General features: G+C 37.6%; 1 protein-coding gene across 1 annotated transcript in view; it reads right to left on the bottom strand.

The window, feature by feature from the left end:
- Nucleotides 1-816: 816 nt before the first annotated feature.
- Nucleotides 817-20,877, bottom strand: part of PCDH15 (protocadherin related 15) — a 1,383,724-nt gene continuing 1,363,663 nt past the window's right edge. The window contains exons 35-40 of the mRNA XM_075072657.1: nt 14,420-14,441; nt 12,242-12,280; nt 10,518-10,591; nt 9,469-9,604; nt 6,966-8,571; nt 817-1,561 (exon numbers count right to left, since the gene is read on the bottom strand). Of these exons, the coding sequence (XP_074928758.1) occupies nt 1,008-1,561; nt 6,966-8,571; nt 9,469-9,604; nt 10,518-10,591; nt 12,242-12,280; nt 14,420-14,441 (2,431 nt within the window). The 3' untranslated portion in view covers nt 817-1,007. The remainder of the gene's footprint in view (nt 1,562-6,965; nt 8,572-9,468; nt 9,605-10,517; nt 10,592-12,241; nt 12,281-14,419; nt 14,442-20,877) is intronic.

The following is a 20,877-nucleotide window of genomic DNA, read 5'->3' as shown; positions in this document are numbered from 1 at the left end:
CTGGAATAAATTGCCTAGGGAGGTTGTGGAATCTCCATCTCTGGAGATATTTAAGAGTAGGTTAGATAAATGTCTATCAGGGATGATCTAGACAGTATTTGGTCCTGCCATGAGGGCAGGGGACTGGACTCGATGACCTCTCGAGGTCCCTTCCAGTCCTAGAGTCTATGAATCTATAAGAGTCAGAGTAACTCACCATTGGAACAATTTACCAAGGTGAATGCTGGATTCTCCATCACTGACAACTTTAAAATCACGATTGGATGTTTTTCTAAAAGAATTGCTCTAGGAATCATTTTGGGAAAATTCTAGGCCTGTGTTATACAGGAGGGCAGACCAGATGATCACATGTCCCTTCTGGCTTTGGAATCTATTAATCTTCCATATAATAATGTTAATCTGTTATATAACCAATATATTTAGACATACAGTAGACCTGATTTTAGTCTCACTTCTGCTTTATAGCTTCATAATTCTATTGGGCTAGATCCTCAAGTTGGCAGAGCTCCATGGACTTCAATAGTGCTGTGCCAATGTACATCAAGTTAGGATCTGGTCCATTGACTTCAATGGCTTTATTTCTGATTTATTACGGTGTGAGATGCGAATCAAACCCTCAGTCATAAAAATGCAATTTTCAGATCTAAACAGTCTAACCACACATACTATACAGTGAAATAAACTAGGCAAGTATAGAATGTTTTGAAAAGTCAACAAAATTTTCTGTGCATTTAGTAATTCACTGTTTATTAAACAATAAATCAAGATCCAACAAAAAAGATGATTTTTTACTGAGTATTGTTTAGTGAACTGAGAGCCTGCCAAAAGTGTTGTTGGGAAGAACAATTAATTGAGACAAATGTGAGTGCAAAGTATCTCTTAACTTTAAAGCATGTCATTCAAAGTATACAATTTATGTGCACAATACAAATTTCATACATTTTCCTCAGTGACATTAAAAAGCGTAGTTTATTATAAACTGAAGTAAAAATTAAAATTAAAAAAGGTCACAGTTTTGTCATTGGTATGTGAAGGTTATTCCAAGGGCCCATCCAGAGCTCCTCTTCATCTGAGTGTGTGAAATCGCTGTGTGGTTCCATGGGCTCTCTGACATCCTCATTATCAACAACAGATTCTTGCTCTTCTGTGCTTTTCATTTTGTTGCCCCCACACTTCGTTGCTATATTGTCAGCCCCTCTAGCAGTGGAGGTAAACGAGACACTAGATGGTCTTGTGTTCAGTTTGTCACTAGAAGATGGTACCTTTGACAATGTGTTCAATGGGACATTCTCCTCATGCGTCACTGCTAACTTGTCCAATTTCTTGAAGTGTTTCCCCAGTCTAACAGGGGATGTGACTTTTAAATTATTGGAGAGACAAATGCGACGGGTTCTCACAACTGACCCATTCTGCGCAATATAGATGTTGCCATTTACATTGTTTTGAATATTGGGGTTATTAAGACGATTCCTCTGAGATTCTGGAGCACTGTCTTCTCCAGTTGAGCTGGTCTCATATTCTGGATCAACTACTAACTTGATCCTTTTCTTTCTGGCCCACTGTTTGACAACAAGAAAGAGCTTATTAAATCACAGCATAATTTATTACATTTTTTTCAGTTTTTTATATTCTACCTAGTGTTCCAGACAAATACCTAACATAAGTTATTTTATAACTTTTCATTTTAATTTGTATATAGATCATTTCCATTTAACTATGCCTATTACTGCCAAAAGCTTCAACATTAAACAATTTCCCCTACTCAATGGATGCAAAAGTATTGAGAAATCTGCATACCCGCTGTTCAACAAAATTTCAGCTAGATACCTGGTAAAGATAGAAAAATCTGACATATTTCTGAGAAATCTCTCCAGGATTAGAAAAACATTATGATGTTTTTGCTAAATCCACATCCACCATTAGACAGTCTGTGTGCCCACAAAAATAAAGTGATTCTTTGGAGACTTCATGACTTGACTGCACCACACCTTAAGGAGGAGGTGGGGATAGCAAAACGCGGAAAGCGTTATCTGGCCTGCTAGGAAAAGAGGTCAGTCTGGGGACACTGATTCATCCCTCAAGGGAGGAGAGAGGATATAGGGATAAGCTGGGAAGGAAAAGCCCAGACCAAATAAGCAGCACCCACCCTTGGAAGTGGTGAAATACTAGGTTTGGTCAGGATCAACTGTGGGCACCGTGCTAGCTGCTTCTTTGTTTGGAGGGCTGAGAAGGCATTATTCCCTCACTGCCAGACTGGCCAAGGCAAAGTGGTTTTTTGTTTTGTTTTTGCCGTCCTCACAATGGGTTTGGGGAGACATAGTTGGGGTGAGCACGAAACGGAAGCTAGGCAATGATGTTGCAACTTATTATGTAAGTATGGATACCCCATAAGAAAGGGATGAAAGGGATACAGTGGTCAGATAAATAGATTGGTAAAGGATTTAAATGAAGTGTTTGTTAAAGGAATGGAAATGAGGAGGGATTCAGGGATCCCACGACTGGCACAGCAGGGAGCCCCCTTTATAGCCCACCTTAATCCTCATTTGATTGGGGGGGGGATAGATATTAAGGTCTCAACAGTGGGTTGGCTGGGGACCAAAATGGAAAAAGGGGGAGGGTTGACAAAAGCCCCTCCACACAGATGTTGCAACTGTACACTGCATTGTACACTTTTACCTGCTGGGTACTCTCAGACAAATAATACTAAAGCTGTGGCCTAATTAAACTAAATCCAGCGTCTCCTGTCCTTCTTCCGATATGACTGGACAATGGAGATTTTCCCTTCCAGAAACATGCTTGTTGTGTAAATCATGTTATAGGTAAACCAAAATCAATTTCTCAGTTGGTCATACATAGGAATATAAAACATGATCACTACCATTTTATAATAGAAATTGGAATTTATTCATGTAAAACTCTGCAGAAATGGTTGTTCTTGGTAACTGCTAGTGCTAAGTGGTAAATACTCTGAAATCACTGGAAGTTTTCTTTGAGAATGTAAGTATTCTGAATACTTACTACACTGTAATGTCAGCTCAGGGATAGCTTTTGACATTTCTATTTTACAATAAAGTAACAATGACAGTGGCATTTCAGGACAAAAATTGTCTTAATTTCTCAGGCAAAGGTAAAGTGTTAATAGTACTGATTAAAAAACATGCCACATTATTGCTTCATGTAGGACTTGATGCACCAGTCCATTACACTGGTACAAAACTGGAGTAACTCCACTGAAATCAACAGAATTACACTGCTGTAAAAATTAAGTAACACAGTGGTACATCAGGTCTGCAGATTTTATAGATTCTACACTACATGCGATATTTTCCATAGGGATCACAGAAGCTGAATGTCAGAGTTGTGACTTTGTTTTGATTGTGGTTTACATAAAACCTGTTCACATTATTTTAATTTATAGCATGAATCTCATTAGAAAGCTGCTTCCTTAATATAAAATGAACACACTTATTATCGCTGTTGAACTAATAGTGAAAACTCCATGTTTATTCAGAGAGTTCTACTGTTACGATACAATATACTGGAGCTGACTTCAACAACACACTCGTGCACACACGCCAGAAGAAAGGAGAATTTTAAAAAACAGCAAATCATGCAATGTACAAATAAATGGTACTTAATATGCTTTTGAAAAACTAAACTTTGCACAAATTACTTAAAGGGCTCTAGTCTACCTTTTTTTCCTTAACATACGAATCATTTTTTTCATACTGGTATGTATCTTTCGGTCAATAGGAAAATTGACTTGTTTCGGGAAAAGATCTACAGTATATGTGCAGCTACAACTTGGGGACCAAGAACTGAGTAAGAAGAAAGGAATAGCTGAATCTATATGCATTGCACATTACAAATAGAGGGACGCGCACTTCCTCCTTTTACAGCCAATGACAACGGTGTCAGTTTTAATGGTAACTGTGGAGCTTACACAGTAGTGAGCAAAAGAGATACACTATGTTCCAATAGAAGCTGTAAGGAAATTTGTTTCATAGATATGAGATAATTGTCACAGTACAGTCTGCTCATGCTCGGGGGCATATTTTGTTGCCTACAAGAATACTAGTCTCATGCCTTTTGCTACTGGTTCCACAGTGCCATGGCACACTTGAGTGATGGCACAAAGAAAACATTTTCAAATTCATCTTACAAAAAAGTAAAAAATATTTTGCAAAAAAGGACATGTGTAAAGACAATGAGCTTGCAACAGCTGCAGGGGAGTCATTAAGACTTAAGTCCATGGTTTGTGGGAGTCACATATTCTTAAGGAGATGTTTAATAATGCAGATCCTAGTTTTCCTCAGTTTTTTCCACTCACAGAGGACTGCATCTCTGTGACATGGGATATCACAGAAGAATGGGAAAAAAAAGGAGTACAATACTGACTCCACTGAAATTAAGGATACATTTCCATTGACTTCAGTGGAGTCAGGATTTTACCCTATACATACAAAAATGATGCAGAACAGTAGCTCTTTAGCACAAGCATGCCCATATATATCCTCTATTTGAAAGAATGGGCCATTGCCCCCTCAAAACTTGTCAATGGCAATCTCCATATTGTCAGAGATAGCAGCTATAGGCAAGAAGTATGTTTGTCTCACACAGATAGTAAACACAAGCCTGACTTAATTTCCTATTCATGTGAATGAAGTATCCATTAACACAGATGCCAAGAAAAAGTTTGACAAAAAAGAGAACTGTTTAACTTAATAGCAAGTTCAAGTATACCAGAGAACCAAACCTTTTCCTCTTTCTACTCTAGCACGGGTTCACAACCTTTTTCTTTCTGAGGCCCCCACCCCAACATGCTATAAAAATTCCACGGCCCACTTGTGCCACAACAACTGTTTGTTACTGGGCACATGTTACTGGGTAGCAAGAGGGCAACTGCCCAGGGCCCCATGCCACAGGGACCCACAAAGCTAAGTTGTTCAGGCTTTGGCTTCAGCCCTGGATGGCAGGGCTTGGGATCGCGGGGCTGCAGCCTCATGCAGTGAGACTTTGGATTTCTGCTTTGGGCCCCAGCAAATCTAATGCTGGGCCTGCTTGGCAGTCCCCTGAAACCTGCTCGTGGCCTCCCAGGAGGCCCTGGACCCCTGGCTGAGAACCATTGTACTGTAGTAACTGAATTGTAGCCTTTGTGAGACTTCCAGCGGCTGTTAGATTTGTCAGCCTACTAGCTTTGTAGCTCACAATCCAGGTACTGGATCAAAAGAGGTGATTCATCTTTGGTTCTATAAACTAACATTAATTTATGTGGGAACTGATTGTGAGGTTTTTTTATATTGGAATTAACCTCCTACATAATCCACTGTTTGAGAAAGAGCTGTGCAGTCTTTAGTACAATAAGATACAAGAAAGTGCCTACAGATTGGGTGTGTATACACATTTTTAACATTCAACATGTTGGCTGCATGAATTAGAGCTCTGTGCAGCCCAGCATCATGCAGCAGTAATTTCATATGTGAAAACAAATGCAACTTGAGCTTTAAATTAGAGTCCTTTCTTCATATCATGCCAACTCTGAATGGAACTGGAACTGTAAAGCTCTAAAACTATAATTTCTGTACTGAACAGCATCAGATACTCCAGGTCATTGAATTTTAGAGAGCAAGTCCAACAGTACAGACACGACGTAAACTGGACTTTTCTTGCACTACCTGCAATAAAAAATGTGGATGTAGTCAAGAAAAAAAAGTTGGCCTCTGTAGAAATTGCTCAAATAGTATTTAACATCACTCATATTGTTACAATGATTAAAGACACTTTGCAAGTAGTAACTGAAACCTGAATGCAACTGTCATAAGTGCATGTTAAAAATGTCCATTTTATAGTGACTTTTTGGGGAAAATAATACAACTTTTTAATGAATTTCTACATCTTATTTATCTGATTCCATTTTCAAATGTGCTGCCTGAATTATTTGATATCCTCTAAACCCCAAAGTTTTGTCATGTTGAGACACAGGATGATCTAGATTCTACAGGAATGAGCACAGAGGTTAGGAATTCTAATCCTGACTCTGCCACTGATGCCCAAGACTGCAGAGAGTAAGCCACTTTTCCTCTGACTCAGTTTTCCCATCTGTAAAATGGAGATGATAATATCTACATTCAAGAGATTATTATTAAGATTAGGAAATGTTTGTACAGAATTGAACATGTAGTGAAATGCTATATTAGTGCTAAATGTTGATTATTGCTACGATAATTCCTATTCCTCATTGTGGCAGCTGCCTAGGGTGACCAGACAGCAAGTGTGAAAAATCAGGACAGGGGGTGGGGAGTAATAGGAGCCTATATAAGAAAATAAAAAACCAAAATTGGGACACCTGGTCACCCTACAGCTGCCTGAATGCCATAAATAAAATAAATATAAATTGCCTACTATATGCAGAAGTTTGTGACAAGCTAGCCATTACTGCTAATGTAACATGCAATAACACTTTGCACCATGACTTGCACAGTGCAGAAAGGGTAAAGGATTACTAATAAAATGCCTTTTTATTACAGGGTCAAAGTTTATACAGAAAAAAAAAGGGCATCCCTTCCTGTTAGTACTCTTTGGATTGAAATTCTATCAATGTATATGCACTTAGAATTACATTTGAGTACTTTCACTTGAGAAATCATATCTGCATAGCTTTCTGTGTTACTAATCTTACCAAGATGGATATCAGTGCAATTGAAGTGTCTAGAGAGGATGATATTTTCTTATTTTGTTTCTAATGTTTTAATCAAATTGGTAGTGTTCATGAAAGACCATGCAGAGGGCACAGCAAACAAGATCATTCCTTACTGCAAAATGTACACCTACTGTTCTTTCTTTTTAAAAGGATGTGCAATCAGCAGCAGTCTCTGACTCTGATGCAGCAGTATCAGGAGTCTCATGTGATTGAAGTTCGCTGTGTTTTGAGGAAATCTTTTTCCTTAGATTCTCTCTCTTCATATTGGAATCAGAACTTTGAAGATCTGAATCTTGGGAAGCATCCATTTTACTAGAAAAAGTGGCACTCACTGAGCTCTTTGTCCCTCTACTGCCTTCGGAAGTAACACTATTTTCACTTTCAAGGCTTTTTGATTCACTCCTACTGAAAGTTTCTTCCCTATCCTTAGCATCTATATCAATCTCTTCTGTGCTTTCAGCCATGCTACCTCCAACACTAATATCTGATTTTCTTATCTTGCTCTGTTTACTGGAAGTAGTTTTTTGGCTGATGGAAGACGTTTCAGACATAGTCCTATCACTTATATTGTCACCTGCCTCATCAGGGCTTGTATCATCTTGCTCCAAATCTGATTTTTCATCTTCCTCTGATAGCTCTTCTATTGTGTTTTCTATTTCGCTGCCAACTGTGGACATTTTGCTCTTGTAGCTGGATCCAGAACTCTTGTTTCTTTCGCTGACTGATCCCGTAGAGCTAATTTCACTGTCAGAATTAATCACTTCTGACTTGTGACTGGAATCCCTTGTTCCTCCACTAGATTTACTTCCCTTACTTGACATAATAGTTCTTTCACTAACTCTTCTGCTGTTGGAATCACTATACTCAGATCTGCTATAGGAACTCTGATTTGAGGATACCTTTGACTGGAAGTCATCTTCATCACTGTCAGAGAGTTTATTCTGAGAACCAGAGACTTGAGAAAGGACACTTTTTGACTCTTTCTCATCTTCTTCCTCTTCAGAGTGCTCAGATATGTCATCTTCTGATTCATCCTGTTCATTATCTGATTTGGATACAGAATGATCATCTGAATCCTGTAAATCTTCCTCCTTTTCTTCATCAGAGTCCACAGTACTTTCATTGGTTTCATCTTGGTCCAGTGTCACTTTCAAATAGTCTTTATCATCTCCCTGAGAGGCAGAGATACTACTCCTTGCTGATGATTCATCATCATCTGAAGCAGCAGATTTTCTTTTTTTCTTCTTATCATAGTCATCAGAAACTTCACTATCCTCTAGCTCACTTTCTGCTGTGATATTAATTGAAATTCCTGATTTTGTTTCATCTCTTTCAGATTCACTCACGCCTTGACTTTCAGAATCTTCCCCTCCTTTTTCACTTGCAGATACTGAACTTTTGCTATCAGAGCTCCGAGATTTGCAATGCTTTTGAAATTTTTTGGAAACACTAATGTGTTTTAGTACATGACTTAGTTTTCTGGTTGTTGAAGGCTTGTCATCTAATTTCTGGAAATAATTTCCTTTGATAATCATGCTGTCTTCACTGTCCACTAGGCGAGCTGACATCAGCTTTGCATAATTGGAATCTTTGCTACTGCCTTTTACTTTCTGCAGTATCATTGGAAATATCTTTGCTTTCTTCCATGGAGAATGAGCAGACTCAGTTGTTCCTTCTTGTTTGTGGGCTTTTACAGCTATTCGACTCAACTGCATCACTGCTTTTAGTTTCCTTTTCCCCTGGCTGGTCCTATGTTCTCTTCCAGAACCATCTCTTAGATACATCCCACCACCTAAAGCACTACCTTCTATTTGATGCCCTGCTCTCTGGCTTATAGCTCTGCCTGTAGGACCTTTGCCTTGACTCATCCCCTGCAATTATGAAAATGGAACTTAATTACAATTTGAAAGACAGGTATTGTGAAAACTTGCTATCCTAAAATAGCTCAGGAGGAAGAGAATGAAGACTTAATATTACCATGCAACATTTTTCCTGGAATCAAAGCCAGCTTACCTGTTACCATATAGTTCTTTTGACAAAGTTTCTGGGACTGAAAGAAAAAATTTAACTTCTAGAATGCGCAATTAGTTCACAGTGATTTTACTCAGTTACGATACAAAAGACTGACTCAAACATTACAGCTTCTTTTCTAATTAATATCATTTTGTCTATCTATTGTCTACTATTTCTGAACATTAAATTTAAACATAAAACTTCATATGAAATTTTTTCTAGCATTCACTGGCCATTTTCATTTATTTTTCTTATACTTCATTGTCAAGCATTATGATAAATTATTGTAGTAACTGTTGTGTTCATCTGCAGATAATCAGTTACAGAATGTTATATTCGTATAACTAGTGCAGATATAAGTAATATAATTAACCATTGTTCAGGAATATAATTGTATATGAGGTTATATAATTTTCTTACTGGACAAGAAATCCATGATTAATGGAAAATCACTAAGTAAATTAAAAGCAGCATTGTAATTTTTAAAAAAGGAAAGGAGATGATGAAATGAAACCATGCTCTTAAAACTTTCTATTTGAAAAAGCAACTTTCTTCTTGATATATCACCAATCACTACAACTGAAAATCCCAACCAGGTTTTATTGGATCCCTAATGCAATGACTGAAGAGTCCAAAGTTGCTTAGCTAGTGTGTGCACAAAATAATGCACTAATTAATTATGCAAAGAAAACCTGGAAAGGTTAAAAGACACTGCCTTGTTACAGAACACGATCAACGGAGTATATTACACTTACTTCTCCTTCAGCTGTTGATCCATGTGGGCTGTAATAATAGCTGCCATCATTTTCCACAACCACTTCACCATACTCATCATACATTCCAGTTGGAGATAACAATCGGCGACGACTCCCATATTGAGGCAATTCATACCTGGAAAAGAGACCTTTGACTTCAGATATTCTGTGTGTTTATGTATGTGTGTATCTATATGTATCTATATTCTCTCTCTCTCTCTCTCACACACACACACACACGAAAGAGTTTCCCTGTTCTTTTGTTATTGTCTACATATGAGAAATTGTTGATATTAAGAATATAATTTAAAACCCACTGAAATCAGCAGAAAGATACTCAGATTTCAATAGGTTTTGGATCAGGCCAAAGATATTAGGTATCTTGGATTAATCAGAAGGCTCCCAAATTTGGGCACCTTCTTCCAAGTCCCTGTTGCCTGTTTTTATTGGGAGAGTGACTGCACTGCATCTGAAGTGGGGGGATGTTGTCCAGGCTTGCTGGGGGAAGGCACTAATGCTTTATGGAGGGGGAGGAGAGATGGAGGGAAAAGGGTAGAAGGAGGTCACAAACTGCTGCAGAAAGGTGGGGCTGGTCATCTTTGCAGTGCTGACTCTCCCCCTGGAAATGGGAGGGTGAAAGGTTTTGGAAGTTCTTTCTCCATGCAGCAGCACCCTCCCTCCTCCCCTCAAGGTGCTAATATCTGGTTGGGTTAGGACCTGAAGGGGGCACTGCACTAATCACTCCTTTTTTAGGGGGGCTGGGAAGGAATTTTTCCCTTACCACCAGATTGGCCTAGATAGCATGTGATTTTTTTTTCAACCTTCCCAACAGTGGGTTCGGGGAGGATCTATTATGGTGAGCAGAAAAGTGGTTAGGCCATATGCTGCAATAGTATGTAAATTATTGCAGGTAGAAGATAAATGTAATCTTCAGGTTTTTCTAGAATCCTGAAGAAAATTAAATTTTCCAAATTGAATGCTGAAATAATAAAAAGGCTAAGCCTGAAAAGCTGTATTTGCAAAGTTACATAGGAAAACTGAAAACATACCCATGTTCATAACTGTAGTAATCTTGCCCATAGTATTCTTGGCCTGGATCAATTCCAGATTCCATAGACAACTCCTGTAATGCAAAAGAGAAAACTGAATGAATGGAAATATTTAAACACATAGAGATGGTGATAAGGAATGCAGAAAACAGTATTACAAATTGTGTATAAGCAAGAGAAAAAAAAGACAAGAACTACAGTGAGTGCCTTTTATCACTACCACTTGTCATTTCAGTAATACAGTCTCAGGTGGCCATGTTATTTTTCTCTCATGCCCGAGCTGGGACGCTGGTGAAATCATAATTCAAAATGCTTCTGTGGTGATGAAAAAAATGGTCAGAAACTACAGAATAAATGATTTATTTTAAAGATACATCCCTAGAATATTCACAGTTAGAAAAGGCACTAGTGTGTAAAAGTTGCACAGCCTTCTGCGGGGAAAAAATCTTTTTCAGTTCTACTTTACAATAGCTTTATTCAGCATAACTGACTCATCAAAAATATACTGTCACTTTTCTCAAGAATTTTCATTTCTTGCCTTCATGCCCCATCTCTTTCCATAGGACTGTTAAAGAAGCACTCCTAGCCTAAGATGAGCCAGTATTTGTCAGGCTCTGCTTCAGAACGTGTCTCCTGTTGATACAATCTTCATTATTTGCTAACAATTATTATTGGCAGTACTGGATCAGAAGGAATAATTTTGTTTATATCATACAAAAATACCATTGTACCTTTTAAAAATCTTCACATTCCTTGGGATGCTACAGAGAAGATTATTTTCTTGCAAGGCAGACAATAAAGTCTTTTTGAAAACAAAGGCATCAAAACTTGGACTGGAGTGAGGAGGAGTAAGGTGGCTGTCTGCTACCTTTGTACTCCCCTGATCACCAAGGATCCTGGGGACAAGTTCAGCCCTATGTAAATTAGAGCAGCCTCAGAGCTGTTCTAGATTCCTTTTTCTTTTCCAGTGGCTCCTGGGAGTTGCTATGATTGCCAGAGATTGTTGGAATTCCATGGCATGCCATCACCCCTCCTTCCCCAACCTAGCACCTACGTCAACTATATTCGCTTTACCCCACCGGTGGTTCCCATATGCCAGAGGAATCTTCAGCTGGCCATACTGGCCAGCTTTAAGGCAGCTTTGCACCACTAGTACAGGTCAAAGCATGTTTATCAGGACCAAGGATCTAAGCCAAAGGACCTGCTCCTGCTGATATTAATGAGAGTTGTTCCACTGATTACACTAGAAGCAATATCATGTCCAAGTGATTTTAATTTCAAGCATCAAAGATATAATCCATATCCTTCACCACACTTCTATTATTTTTGGGAAGGCAGCTGCTCATCTCATCTCTAGGAGTAATAATGACCAACTGACTGCCACTGGGGAAACTAGATAAAAATGTGATAGCAATAAAATTATTCTGTTTATTAATCTGAAAACAATGCTCAAACTTTGCAGTTGGTGTTGCTGAAGTCAATAGTATTGACTGAAAGAAGTGGGAGGATAGCTCCAAGGAAAAATGTCATGAGAAAGAAAATGTCATATTGAATTAAAACTAAATAAATGGGATAAAAAAGTTCATTTTCTTCTTTTACAAAATAAACATGTTTTCTTCAATGGTGAAGAAAAATCTACCTGGAAAATAGAAATTTAGATCAGAAAATACTGTAAAGGCTGCTTTGAAAGTTACAGAATAGTAAGACAGGGAAAAAAATAGTACCTCTGGTCTGAGAAGAGAGGGTCTCAGCAATTGCTGTTGCTGACAAAGATAATTAGAAATAGAAAGATTAATCAAACAGTGCTAGTTAGTAGAGAGGTAATTTATGCTGAAACTGAAAGGTCTGAAGGAGAGCCTCTAAACACTGTTCTATCCGTATTTTTAATTTTAAAAGGGCCAAAATACTTCAATACTCATAGAATACTTTTTTAGTTACATTATATATAGGGCACCATGTAAGTACATATTGCAGTAAAATCAATTTACAGGCTGTTATTTCTTTCATCTAATGTACAATCTAATTCCCAGTCATATGATAATTATTTTCTGAATTATTTGCTAATCTTAAACGTATTTCCAAAGGCCAGATAATTCACTGTGCAAGTTAAAAAACTTCAGAGTAGGTAGAAGGCAAATCTGTGGGCATCTTGAGATTCCTGCAGTGGCCTCTGGCCTTTGTGCAGGGGTTTATACATTACTCCTTGGTATTCCTCTCCCCACATGGCTTCCACAGGCTCTCTCATGGTTACACAGGAAGTCTATGATAGAACTAATAAGAAAGCTCAGGTATCTTGATTTTCAGTCCTGTGTTTTAATCACAAGATCATCACTTCCTCTTTATTTTCCTCTGTGGTTGCCATCTTCCATGTACTTATATGGCCCTTATTGCCACAGTATCTGAGCATCTCAACCATTAATAGATTTAATCATCACAATAGCCCTCTGAAGCAGAGAAGTATCATTCCTATTTTTAATTAGGGAATTTAGGTATAAAGTAGATTAAAAGAATGTGCCTGAATTCACACCAGGTTTGAACCTAGATCCCCTTAGTTCCACTCTAGTACCTATTCACTGCACCATCTGAGGAATACAAATAGTTTTATGTAATTGGTGGAACTATATCATTGCTAAAAACTATATTCTCTGTTCTGCTGCATGGTGTAGAGGATAACAAAAACATGTCAATATCAGAGGGAGAGCAATGAGAAGCTGCATAGAGGGTAACGGCATCTACATATGATTATCCTGCGCTACCTCACAGCTAAACACAGCCCATTCATGGCAATTACACTATTGAACTACTATGTGACTCAAATTATTTGAACTTAGATCCTTCCTTAACAGTATTTACGGATTTCCTTCCCCTCCCACCCACCAATAATTGCTGTTTTTTTTAAAATGCCAGTATTCAGGTTTTGCTGATTATCATATTTTTGGAACCCAGGATATTTTTGTAGGGGAAGCAAATCGGACCACACTCAAGGGCCTGGGTCAGAATCAGGGTGTGTGTGGTTGGGAGAGGAGGGGAAGACAGTACTCACAGGCTGCAGCCTTCCGCTTCCCTCCTGAATCCAGCACTTCAGCGTGGCCCCGTTTACTTCCACAGAGCAGTGTGGGAGCAAGACCACAGAGAGTTGGGTCCTGGTACCCGAGATCCTCTTGACTGCTACAGCCCTGGCTGCTGAGAATACTGAGCACCCCTCTTGCCTGCACACACTGTTCTTTATTTTCAGTTTTACTGATTTTTCCCTTTTATTTTTTTTAAATAAATCCAGGAAATAAACAAAATAAATAACTGAAAATCAGAGGCCTTATTTATAACTTACTTTGAGTGTTGTAATTTACAACATACATCACATATTGCATTGTAATTTAGGGGCAGATGCTGCCATCCTTCCTCAAGAAGAGTAGTATCTTACTAGGTAAGTAGTCCCACTGAATTCAATGGGGTTATTTGCATAGTAAGGTGCCACTCATGAGTTTATTTGCCAAAACAAAGCTTTTATGAAAAAAGCAGGAAGTCCTTGCTACTTGCTCCATTCACCCCCATCGGAGGAGACACATGAATGTAGCCCTGCAGAAGGAGCAGATCACAGCAAGGTAGTGATTTTGCAGATGCCAAAGGGGGTACAGAGCATATGGAGCTGGATACACTGCTCTTGCAGGCCCTGATATTAATGGGATTGCCCTAGCTTTCCCCATCAATCTTCAGCCTTTTAAGAAAATTAATTTATATTAATGCAAAATTTTAATTTATTGTTAAGATTTCAATCAAGCTAACATATTTGAAAAGAAAATTCTCTGTGTTTTAAACAGCTGAAGAAAAAGTGCTGCAAATAGGAAGATACACATTCTCTATTATCAAACTGTTTTAATTATATAGTTGGGGAATAGCCTTACCTCTTGCTGTGCATATCCTCGCCTAAATTAAGAAAAAGAAAAACATATCATTAGCACACATCTCTAAGAGTATGTAAAGATGTAGTTCATATTCACTATTTTCATGGAAGTGAGGTGGAAAAAGTGTCCTTGGAAATGTTGCTAACATGGTAAGAAATATTTATCTAAGAATACAAAATCAACGTGTCTTTAGAGACAAAATAAATGTCTGGACTTAAACAACTATATTTGAGGAAAAGTATTGCATCTGTATGTTGTTTAGAGCTGCATACTGAGTCCCAATAAGTGAGAGTCAGTGACTGGTACAATAGGATATGGATAGGGAGAGGCAGCACACACACCATGCATGGTGCCTCTGGGCATCTCCTTTGCCCGCTCATTTCCTTTCTTTCCACAGTGAGGGTGGAGTCCTGCCATAGAGATCTTCCTTGGTGCAGAATTCTCTGTTTTGCTCCTTCTTGCAGCTGATAGACACTTAGTTTTTATTTTGCTTTTGGACTTTGCACCCATGCAGGACTTGCTAGAATTTGGCCTGAGCTTCTATTGTTAATTTCTGCTAATAACATTATTATTAAAATTATACCTATCCTAACATTTCCTCAGTGTATTTACATGGGCATTATATTCTTTCAGCTATCTACAGTTATTTTCCCACAGACTTTGTGCTTTTGATCTTATTGAAATACTTTCTGTTTTTAATTCATATTCAGTGAACCACTCATATACTGGAAAACTGCTCTATGTTTGTCAATTCTTATACTTTCACATTTCATTCCAGGAACCTCAAATGGTTTAGGCAAAAATACTGAACAGCATTTACATCTCAGTGTTGCTATAAAAAGGAAAGTTTAAGATATTTTGAGATAGAGAGGGTAAATGCTAAAAACTGTGTTGAGCTTAAACTAGTACATAGACAGCAGTGTAGGAAAACCATTTAATTACATTTGAGAGAAAACTAAAGAATGGAATGAACACTCTCCATTTTTAATATCACTATCTGTAAAGCTTTTCTATTAATATTCAGCATGTTATTGATTATCAGGGTAAATTATTGAAGTTGTCTCTATGATAAGAAAGTAATGAAATGAAGATTTATCACCAAAATATGATCTTTAACTTTCCAACGCCTACTTGAGCAACACTGTATTTGGTTTCCTTGTAGCCTACAACAATCTCTAGAAATTGAAGGTCTTGAGTTTCAAGGAGGATAAGCAAGCCTATTAAATTTAATTGCTCTTGTATAGTCAACACACTGTAGATTAAAAGTGCAAGTAATAAAAGTAAGTTAATACTTATTTACTTTTTGAATTCAATTTGCTGAGAATATGCTGATATTGCATAATCAAGCCTTTTGAGAAGTGCTCATAATGTTTCTCTACTATTAATGGTTGGACACTTTCAAAAAAGAGGAAAAACTTTCTACTAGATTTCATTTCTCTTGGTATTTCACTCTACACCGCAAGCTTCCATTATAAAAGGAAAGTCCAAGGTGAAACTACATATTTCATTCCCATTAAATAATTTAAAAAATCTCCCCCAAAGGATCTTTAATAATGTCTGGATAAAAAGTACCATCTGGTTTCCATGGCTTTCAATCTGACAGATGCCCTCAATTTAGTGAAAAAAGAAAAAACAAGGGAAACAGTATGAATGTTGATGTATGCTAATACCAAAACATACACAACACTTATTTTATATAACTAGTGCTTATAGTTAAGGATTACTGTGAAAATGAAGTTATTTGCACAAATGGGACATCTTCCATTGCTCTACATTGCGAATGTAATTTGAAGGAATTTTGAATTGTCTTTCCCAGCAGTTATCTATCTGCTTTAATTCTTCTGAGTGTTTAATTTTGTTTAAGTTATTTTATATTTATTCTTGTATTAAAAGCAAAAGAAAGATCAAAAGCAAAACACCGTAAATACAAGTTAGAATTAGGAATTGTTTGATTTGCTTTTTGTCTTTTGAGATAAAAGGTTTCACTCAGTTCAAGGCTAGCAAGACAAACATTTTCTAAACATATAATTGCCATTTTTTTCTCCAAATAGCCAGTGGCAAGACAGATAGTATCTCTTACCAATTGCATACTGTTGATTGTTATTCAACTAACTTAGAACGTGAATTTAAAAAACAAACAAACAATGATTGCGTTTTAAGTTTTTTTTTTAAGTAAGAAAAAATGAAATTTAGAATGGTGAGAGTTAAGGGAATGATGAAACCAGAAACCAGCTTTGAGTATTATTGAATGAACTGTGCACCCTCTTATCTGGTGCTGAAGGAAGTGCTAGTCACTTATGTAATCAATCACTGTTCAATTGATCCTAAAGACAGTCAAACTGGTACAAAAAATAGCATATACAGGCCACATGTCCAGTCTACAGTCAATCCTAAGGAACCAATTCAGGGAGCATGACAATTAAGTTACTGGGACTAACAATAACAGCCTTGATTTTCAAGGTCTTTGGAATTTGTTTTGGAGACTTTTCGGTAATTAATTATTGTGTGTATTACAGTAGCATACAGAGGCCTCAACTAAGACTGGGCCTCCATTGTGCTAAGTGCTGTAAAAATACACCGTAAGATACAGTTCTTGCCCCCAAAGACTTCATAATCTTATAAGAAAACACAGGCAAAAGGATAGGTGGGGGCAGAGAGGAACTTGTACTTCCTACTGCTCCAGATTATCACTTTATCATTGCACAGTTTTGGAACTGTAACAAAAAGTCATTTTCCAAGAAAAACACACTGGAATATATTGCCAGGTAGTACCAAAAACCTCAGCTGGCTAACCAAGGTTGCCCATAGGTATTAACTCTAATGAAAATGAAAAAAATAAAAAATAAAAAACCCGAAACATTAAAACTTTTATTAGTATTAAGGAGCGGTCTCCAAAATGATGAAGAAAGTGCAACATGTGGTGAAGAAATAGTTCATGTGGTATCATTTTTCCTACAGATCCTTTGAGCCTGAACAGATTAAACTAAAAAAAGGAGGCTATTATATGCTACGTGACCATTCAGATTAAGGAAGGTCACACAAAATTATAGTTGAATAAACTTTGAAGAAATTCACTATTAGCCAGATTTTCAAAAATGCTGAGCAGCTGCAGCTCCCATTGACTTCAATGGAATGAATGGATAACTTTTGCAAATCAGGCCATATTTATCTATATAATATACTTCACAAAAGTGAATTATAGCCCTGATCCTTTAAAGACTTACATATGTGCTTAACCATGTGCATTGGAACTAGTTCCATTGAATTCACTTGTACTGTTCAGTGTATAAAGTTAAGCACTTAAGTCTTTGCTGAATCAGGGCTTATAAAATCTAATCAGTACACTACTGCATATACATCTGACCAAATGCAAAGCATTGTAGGCAGGCCACTAATCCAGTTTTCAGCCAGACAGTCCTGCTCTTGTTTGGTTTGTCCTGTCCTGATGTAAAGCCAGATGTTGTTTCATCCAGTATTATGCATGGTAGATGCCATTCTGAAGAGCACACCGCTCCACCTCTGCTGGTGTGACCTTGCACACACTGTCAGGGCAGGGTCACACAGGTAGAGGTGGTCCCCTGCCATTTCCAGTAGTACTGGAATGTCTGGCATTCTGGAGATACGTCAATGGCCACCCTAGTGTTGTGGATTATTCCAGTGACATATCCTGAATTACTGGCACACATCTACTTTAGAGTTAAACTTTACAGACTTCTTTGCTTATTGTCTGATGGGTTGTGAGTGGAAACTTGCTGCTAGTGCTGCAGTTGTACTACTCACGGAGAATTTAGCACTGTAGGCAATTACTATAAACACTTGAATCCTATAAAATATTAAACCTGTGTTACAGCAAAAAATTGATTGATTATCATGTTCCCTACACATTTGACTATTATCGCTATTCATAACATGCATTGGACCTAAAATCTCACCCACTGTGCCAGGAGACTATATTAGGCTTTGAGTATTTCAAATATATCAGCGGAATTTATGTGATGAAGTTCACAGCATTTGGCTCTGGAACAAAAAAGAGAAACTACCTTCAGCAATTTCTGATTGAAACATCCCTACTTGTCCCAACTGTAGTGAAAAGAAAAGAAAATCACGTACTGTGGAAAAGCTGGCTATTTCTAGGCAGTTAGCTAATTACCCTTATAATTACCTTTCTGCTTAGAACAGATAACATTTTCTCATGGACAGGTTTTACGTTTTTATTGTAGCTTACTTTAAGTACTTGTTCCTCACCCCACTGCATTTAATTCGATAAGAAGTGTCAGTTTTAATATGATTATCTAGGATTTTGGCAAAAGAGGAAAAATAAAACTGGGCACTGAGCTAAACTTATATTAATTTTTTATGCCAAACCTCCTTTTACTTACTGTTTGTTTCAAAGGACAAGCTAATTTAATATAACCAAAATATTTAAGTGTAGGTTTAATTAAATTAATGCTACCCATACGATATATATCTTTTACAGACACTTATAAAACCTTTTTTATGACACTGATCAGAATGATTATTACATTCAAAGATACGCAAAAATGTTATTGGTGAAAATAACCACCAATATTTAGCAAGTTAGCATGAAATATGATTAAAGAGATACCCTAATTAATATGAACAAGCACAATTAACAAGCTCTTTTTACATTAAATGGTTTACAGAAGTGAAGACCCGCAATATGAAGTTTCGGAATAAAGAAAGCAATGGGAGACATAATATAGATAACAAAAAGGAGGACAATAAGGTTGACTGACAAATAAATAGAAAAAAACATTATCAAACCTACAAGGACAACAGTGAGATGAAAGCACATCACCTGAGCAGAATGTTATACAATCTCCTATAGAATGACACGATACATTATTTTAACAACTTTTTCTTGTTATTGCTGAGTTAGTTTTCTAGCATCATTTGCTTTTCTGTGACATCCAACATTTTACAGTAAAAGTAAGAGTTCTCCCATGATGTACACTTTACGGGTAAAGCAAGAGATGCCTTCAGTATTTCAGGATAATTGCCTTGCTTATTGATATAACCTACAACACTAGAGTACCCTCGTGACAAAACAATGCAGAGTGTTTAGAATAAAGCAGTGTCAACATATGCCTGCTACATATAGTTCATTGGTTTTAAAGGGACACTTTCCCCCATGAATCTTTTGCATGCAGACAGAGAGGAAAAATCAGCATAATAAAACAGTAAAATGAAGAGTGGACAGAACTACCTTTAAAAATATCATACATTACAAAGTTATAAGTGATCAGGCAAAGAAAATGGACTGAAGGTTTAGCATCAGGAACAAACAAATAGCAATATTCAGCAAAGAGGAAAAAAGTCTGAATTCTTTCATCAGTGTTGAAGTACTTTAGCTACGGAACATATGAGGCAGATAACATGTACTGTGATAGCCATGTCATACAAAATATAACAAGAAAAATTTCAAAAAATTCAACTGTAATTTTATAATGCAGTGGACTGGGATGGAAATCGCTTTTCAAGTTCCTCAACTATACAGCTCAAGTTGCCATTCTGCTGGCTGTGCTCAGCAACAGTTTCTGTAGTTGGCAATTCGGATGCTGCAATTGGTTTAAGCTTGGATATGTGCTTGGGTAGAATGTGGTTTTTGTCTATTTGACTGTACATGTTGGCCACAGATTTTTCAATATCTGCTAAGTTGTGAATATTTTTGAGAATCCCTTTCAACTCCCTGTGAGATGGTGGCTCAGGTGCTGTGGCCTGGGATGATACTAGTAGCTGTTTGGCAGGGGACTTAGTATACTTTACAGGGGAAAGGTGCTGGGTACTTAGAGTAGATGAGGAGGAGAGGGCTAGAGAAATGGTAGGAATAGATAGAGGTTGTGGTGGCAATGGAGGAGGAGTTGGAGGAGGAAGTGGCAGCAGGGGTGGTGGAGGAGGGGGAGTTCTGGGTGGATCTGGAATACTTTCTGTTACTTCCACTTTGGTTTGAGCAGCCAGAAAACTTTGGTGAACTGGTCTCTTTATCCTAAAAGGAGTTGGTGGTTTGTGAGTTGGTGGAGGAGAAAGTTCTTCAGGACAGTCATGATGAGTGATGATTACTGAAGGAACTGCGAGTGACTGAAATTCAACTACTTCAGTGGAAGGTGTCAAAGAGGAGAAAGGAGGAGAACGATGGCATGGAGAAGCAAGCAGACATTCAGGAGACAACTCTAGCATGTTTTCTCCTTCTTTGTGGTAGTTGCTGTGTGTTGGTGAATGTGAACATTTCATATCAGAGAATTTCACTTGTTTCATTTCCTGCAAAGCCTGTTGCTCAAACTGTCTTGCCTTCTCTTTTACAGTTAACTTGGTGCCAATAATTTTTTTAAATATTGGGCTGCTAATATCAACCCTGCTGTGCTGATTGTCAGTTCTTTCATTCTCTGCTTTGAGTCTTTCCTGTTGCCACTGAACTGGATCCATGATAATTGGCCTAC

The sequence above is a fragment of the Chelonoidis abingdonii genome, chromosome 15, assembly GCF_003597395.2.
Source record: "Chelonoidis abingdonii isolate Lonesome George chromosome 15, CheloAbing_2.0, whole genome shotgun sequence".
Lineage (NCBI taxonomy): Eukaryota > Metazoa > Chordata > Testudines > Testudinidae > Chelonoidis > Chelonoidis abingdonii.
Note: the sequence above shows the minus strand (reverse complement) of the source record. Positions and strands in the feature narration are given on the sequence as shown.